The 5,848-nt window shown below is 36.7% G+C and overlaps 1 protein-coding gene across 3 annotated transcripts in view; it reads left to right on the top strand.

The window, feature by feature from the left end:
• LOC106880170 (glutathione hydrolase 1 proenzyme) overlaps window positions 1-5,848 on the top strand; it is a 49,445-nt gene that overhangs the window by 15,824 nt on the left and 27,773 nt on the right. For all 3 annotated transcript variants that reach the window (XR_008264012.1, XM_014930015.2, XM_052967512.1), the window contains exon 3: window positions 4,209-4,317. Coding sequence is in view for 2 of the 3 variants with exons in the window: in XM_014930015.2 (XP_014785501.1) it covers window positions 4,209-4,317 (109 nt within the window). In the remaining variant the exon portion in view is untranslated. The remainder of the gene's footprint in view (window positions 1-4,208; window positions 4,318-5,848) is intronic.

Raw genomic sequence — 5,848 nt, 5'->3', positions numbered from 1 at the left:
ATATATGCATATATGTATGTATGTATATATATATGCATGTATGTATATATATGTATGTATATATATATATGCATATATGTATATATATGTATGTATGTATGTATATATATATATATGCATATATGTATATATATGTACGTATATATATATATATATATGTGTGTGTGTGTATATATATATACGTTTGTGTGTGTGTGTCTGTATATGTATGTATGTATGTATGTATGTATGTAATGTATGTATATATATATATATGTATGCATGTTTATATATGTATGTATATATATATATATGTATATATTTATATATATGTATATATATGTGTACACACACACAGCCAGGACATTCTCACTCTTTCCTGTTTAATAATCATTTGGTTATCTGACCTGATTCACATTTATTGACTCACATCCCACAGAATTGATTTTTATGTTTAATTTGCTCTTGATCTATTGACAAGCTAAAACTACTCCCATTACATTAGATCATTGTCATTTCTATCAATAACACCGTATTGATCATGATATTGATCAAAGGTTGCATTTAAGCTTTGATGACATAAAACTACATTCAAAACAACATTATGACCATTGAAAAGACAGCAATATAACTTCCTCATAGATTATATGACAACATTAAATATGTTGTTCCTTTCATAAATTGTTCAGTTAGTTTCTTATATTTCATGTATTTATAGTTTTAATCATAATTGAAAGTACATTCAACAAAAGTTAGTTTTTAAGAATACAAAGTACAGAACCAATTTACTATTTCATTACCGTCATCATTTAACATCTGTTTTCCATGTTGGCATGAGTTGGACAGTTTGACAGGTGGTGGCCAGCCGAAAAGCTTCCCATGCTCCAACTGTCTGTCGTGATATGGTTTCTATGGCTGGGTGCCCTTCCTAATGCCATCCACTTTACAAAGTGTGCTGGGTGCTTTTATGCAGCACCAGCATGGGTGGGTTTATGTGGCACCAGTACGGGTGCTTTTTACATGGCACCGACACCTACAAGCCTGCAAGATTTGTCCCTCTCACCTGGAGAGGGATGCAAGGGACATGCCTGTAAGCAAGGTCAACCATGGTTTTACTTAACTTGATGTGTTTTCTGAAGCATAACAAACCACCAGGAGTCTCAGTCCCATCATCCCCTCTGTGGGGCCCAACATCTGTTTTATAAATGACATAATTTACATGAGATATATTTAGCTGTAATTTACTTTTAATAAACTATAAATAGTTCATTGTTGTGTGGTTAAGAAGTTTCAGTACCACTGCATGACACCTTGGATGTGTTTTCATATAGTCCTCTGTCTGACCAAGGCAATATGAGTGGATTTGGTAGATGGAAACTGAAAGAGCCCCATCATATGAGGGTGTTTGTGGTTATCTTTATCATTGTTTAACTTCTACCCTTCCATTCTTGCATGGATCAGATGGTACTTATTGAGGCAGATTTTCTATGGCTAGATGCAGTTCTTGTTGTCAACCCCCAACTGTTCCCAAGCAAAGTAATATTTCCCCATGGCCACACCAAATCCAAGACCAATATGTGAGTGAATTTGTGTTTCCTGCTTCGTCTTCACATGTGTTTACCAGATGCAGACAATGGCCTTATAAGCAGCAGCATTTACTTGCAGTCTACTGCTGAAACATGTCCAGAATTCTTAACATATTCCATTTTTTATATAAACAAAAAGGCTTATTCAACCTACATCCACAAGCTTCCATATCTACACACAAAACTATCTGATCCATTGGCAAACCTTTCACTAACGTACTGGAATGACTGGCTCAACATTGTGTATCTATAACTGCTATTCTTATGATTCCTGGTTCTCTGAACTTGCAAGCAACCTGACACTGATGATAGCTCCCCTCCTCCTTTTCTTCATCTTTAATCCCTAACTGGCAACTGGAGAGGGAGGCTGTCCTCTCATCCAATAGTCTGCTGTGAATGCCCCCTGAATGATGAACTCTGGTAATGATATTATTCCACACTTTCTGATCCGTAGTGCTGGCCTTAGCATGCTCGAGGTCAAGGCACTGTGACTTCAGGTCTTCTTCAATTTGATTCCCTACGTCTTCTTTGGTGCACTGCACTGGATTCTCCAGTGCATGGGTTGCTGCTGCCACAAAAGTCCTTAAGTAAAATAAAAAAGAATAAAAAAATAGATGTTAATAAATAAACAGTAAAGATAATTACAAATAACCGGTGAAATAATCCTTGTGGAGAAAACAATAGTATGGTTGAATTGATCGAAATGTAGAAACAAATAAGGTGAAAACAACAGTTGTGAGCAGATGTGTATTTGTCAGGGAAGTAATTTGATCTGAGACTGTATTGAAATGAAAACCATATCAATATAGAAAGTAGTTAGTCATTCAAAAACACACATAAGCTGTTAGCTTTACTTAAACAAATATTATTTGGTGTCAACATTTTCATCACACCAGCTGAGAACTGGCCATTGACAAGGCTACTGTGACAGAGTCAGTGCAACAGAATGTTGACACCAAACTAATAAATGTTGACATAAAGTTAGGATTGTATTGATAGTGAGAAAAGAAAGGAAAAAAGTAACTCTAATATGTTGAAACATCACGGGGGGGGGGGGCTTTTGGAAGGGAAGGGAAGGTGGGTTGATAAAAACCAATGTGAAAAGTTGGAAGGAATTTAATGAATAATAAATTAGGAAATGTTGTAAGTGTGATTAGGTCTTATAAGGTGTTATAAAATAAGTAGAGAATTGTATGACTGGAATGTATTAAGGTAAGTGCTGTTTATATTTTAGGTCATGTGAGGTGCAACAAAGAAGAGAAATCATGTGACTGGGTAGTGGTGTTGTTTATAATCTGGCTTATTTTAGTATTATAAATAAGTGGTGACTGTTGTGGCTGGGTTGTGTATTTGGGCAATAGTATTGTTTATATTCTAGGTCATGTAAAGGGGCTAGAAATAAGAGGAGAACAGCGTGCTGGGGCGTAGTGTTGTTTATATTCTGAGATGATATGGAAATGGAGGAGGGGAAGGAAAGATGAAGATGTGGAAAAGAGAAGAAAAGATGCAGAAAATGAAATGGAAGACATTTTGATCAAAAAGAGGTTTGGAAGGCAATTGAGATAAGGAAGTATACAAGGAGACGTAAGGAATCAAAAGAAAGATAATGTTAAAAATAGATCCCTTGAATTTAGAAATAAATTATAGACTGTCAAATATACCGAGGAACAGTTGAATAAATAAATTTTTGAAAGTGAAGCTGAATATTAAAGAAGCTTTTAAGAGGCATAACAGGCTTCAGAAGCATCCTAAATAGCCTTGTTAAAAATTTATATTTTTGAAGCTCTTGTGTTTTATCTAACAAGATCTTTTAAAGAACATTCCACCTGTTAAAAGGAAGCATTAACATGTGGCAGCTTTGAGGAAAAAAATCAAGTACATCAATCCTCTACTCCAAATGTCTGTCTTATGGACCTTTATTTATCAATGAGATTGTTCTCCTCTGCCATCATCAAGTCTCTTGAAAAAGAAATAATAAAAATAATTGAAGCAGATTGCTGGGAATTCAACTAAAAGTGCTTTAGTACCACGCCTACACACCGTTTTTATATACCTTAAACTTCACCACCATCATCACCATTGTGGGCCTTTTGAACCTGAAACCGTTGAGGTAGCTGCAGGGTCATTGAATTTACTAGAAATAGCAGCTGAGTCCCCTCAAATTACACTCCACATTCATTGGAAAATGTGGTCGTGGATTCTTGGCATATAGGAAAAAGAGACGACTGGCAAACTAAATTCGATGACTGGCAACTAAATTCGACGACTGGCACCCATGCCAACGTCGTCTCCTTCATTGGACATGAAACTCGGTTTGCGAAGACCTGTTGGGGCAGCGAAAGCGAAATAATGATGGCACATGTAAAGACATTCGAGCGAGATCGTTGCCAGTGCCGCTGGACTAGCTCCTGTGTGGGTGACACGCAAAATGTACCATTGAGCTTGGCCGTTGCCAGTACTGTTTTACTTGTGTGGGCTCCTGAAAATTTTATATGGATCCTGGTTGAGAATTACTGCTCTAAGCTATGCCACCACCACCATTACCACCATCACTATCACCACCATCATCTCTACCACCACCACCACCACCAGTACTAACCTCTAATGTCAATCTTCTCATTGCTTTATCTCAATTACTTCCAGGTTGTCTGAACAAATGCAAGGACTAAAAGTTATCCTCGGAGTCACTATCTCCTCTGGACTGATAGTTACCATCGCACTTATTGTAAGCATTTACCAAGGAGACCCCGAGGTAAGTAAGGCGCTGTTTCTATCCCTAGTGGCTGTTGTTTTATATTTATGAATGGGCAGTATTTTTAATTATCCTCATCCCATCATCAGCATCACTCTCATTATCATAATCATCATTATTTCTGTTATCAATAGCTGAGTTCACAGTGTTGCAAGCATTTCAACCAAGCCTCTTATTTGAGGGTAACTTCATTCCAATATTCAGGATGTCCCAGTAAATGCATTTCCACTCTAACTAAATTACAAATTCTTTTTTTTTTTCTTTAAATATTTTTTTTTTAAATCAATTCTAAGTCAAAATATCATTCAGCTATGTAACATTTGCTCTTAATATTTGAAAAAAACTTTTTTAAAATCGTCGCCTTACTGGCACTTGTGCTGGTGGCATGTTAGAAAATTCATTCAAGCGAGGTTGTTGCCAGTGCTGCTGGACTGACTCCTGTGCAGGTGGCACATAAAAAACACCATTTTGAGTGTGACTGTTGCCAGTACCGCGTGACTGGCCCTCGTGCCAGTGGCACGTAAAAGCACCCACTACACTCTCAGAGTGGTTGGCGTTAGGAAGGGCATCCAGCTGTAGAAACTCTGCCAAATCAGATTGGAGCTTGGTGCAGCCTTCTGGCTTGCCAGTCCTCAGTCAAACCGTCCAACCCATGCTAGCATGGAAAGCAGACGTTAAACGATGATGATGAGGAGGAGGAGGATTTATCTATTTATAACGGTTTACAATTTTGCTTTGTTACTATGGCAACAGTCCGGATACTTATTGATCAGACCTAATATATTAAGTTTTACTGTACTATACATTATACAGTATGTATGTTGCATAATACATGTATTAACAATTTTATTGTATTTTCATAGCCGTGTTTTTTTACTGTTTATAGCTGCGTTTTGTTACCATTTGTGTAACACTACTTTTACATGTTTCCTATTCGGAAATATATAATAAATATATTTTAGTAACAATCCTACGAACACTGAGTAATTTCCCAAAAATCAGGGTTTTTACAACTGCTCATATCCGAATTCTAAGAACCGTATTTCATGAAACATTTCTTTGACGAAAGTTTAGAATTCGTATATGGGCAGTAATTTTAACCATTGGGATACCAGCAATTATGCTTGTTCGGACAAACGACCATTCACCTTTTATGACTTGCTACAATATCATACATTATATAGCACATACACTGTATATTACATGCGTCAACAGTTTCATTGTACAATACATTCTATAGGACACACAGAAACAGCTTTTGTGAAGACATTCCCAGTTCATTTCACTTTGAGTAACAGCTGTTGGTGCTATCTTCTGTCTTTGTCTTCTATTCGTTTCAGTCATTAGACTGCGGCCATGCTGGGGCACTTCTTTGAAGAATTTTATCAACTGATTCAACCCCAGTACTTATTCTATCAGTCTCTTTTGCCAAGGACATAAACACGCCAACACCAGATGTCAAGTGTTAGTAAGACACACACACACACACACACACACACACTCTTATATATATATATACATATATATATAT

This window comes from Octopus bimaculoides, chromosome 4, assembly GCF_001194135.2.
Source record: "Octopus bimaculoides isolate UCB-OBI-ISO-001 chromosome 4, ASM119413v2, whole genome shotgun sequence".
In the NCBI taxonomy this organism is placed as follows: Eukaryota; Metazoa; Mollusca; class Cephalopoda; order Octopoda; family Octopodidae; genus Octopus; species Octopus bimaculoides.
Note: the sequence above shows the minus strand (reverse complement) of the source record. Positions and strands in the feature narration are given on the sequence as shown.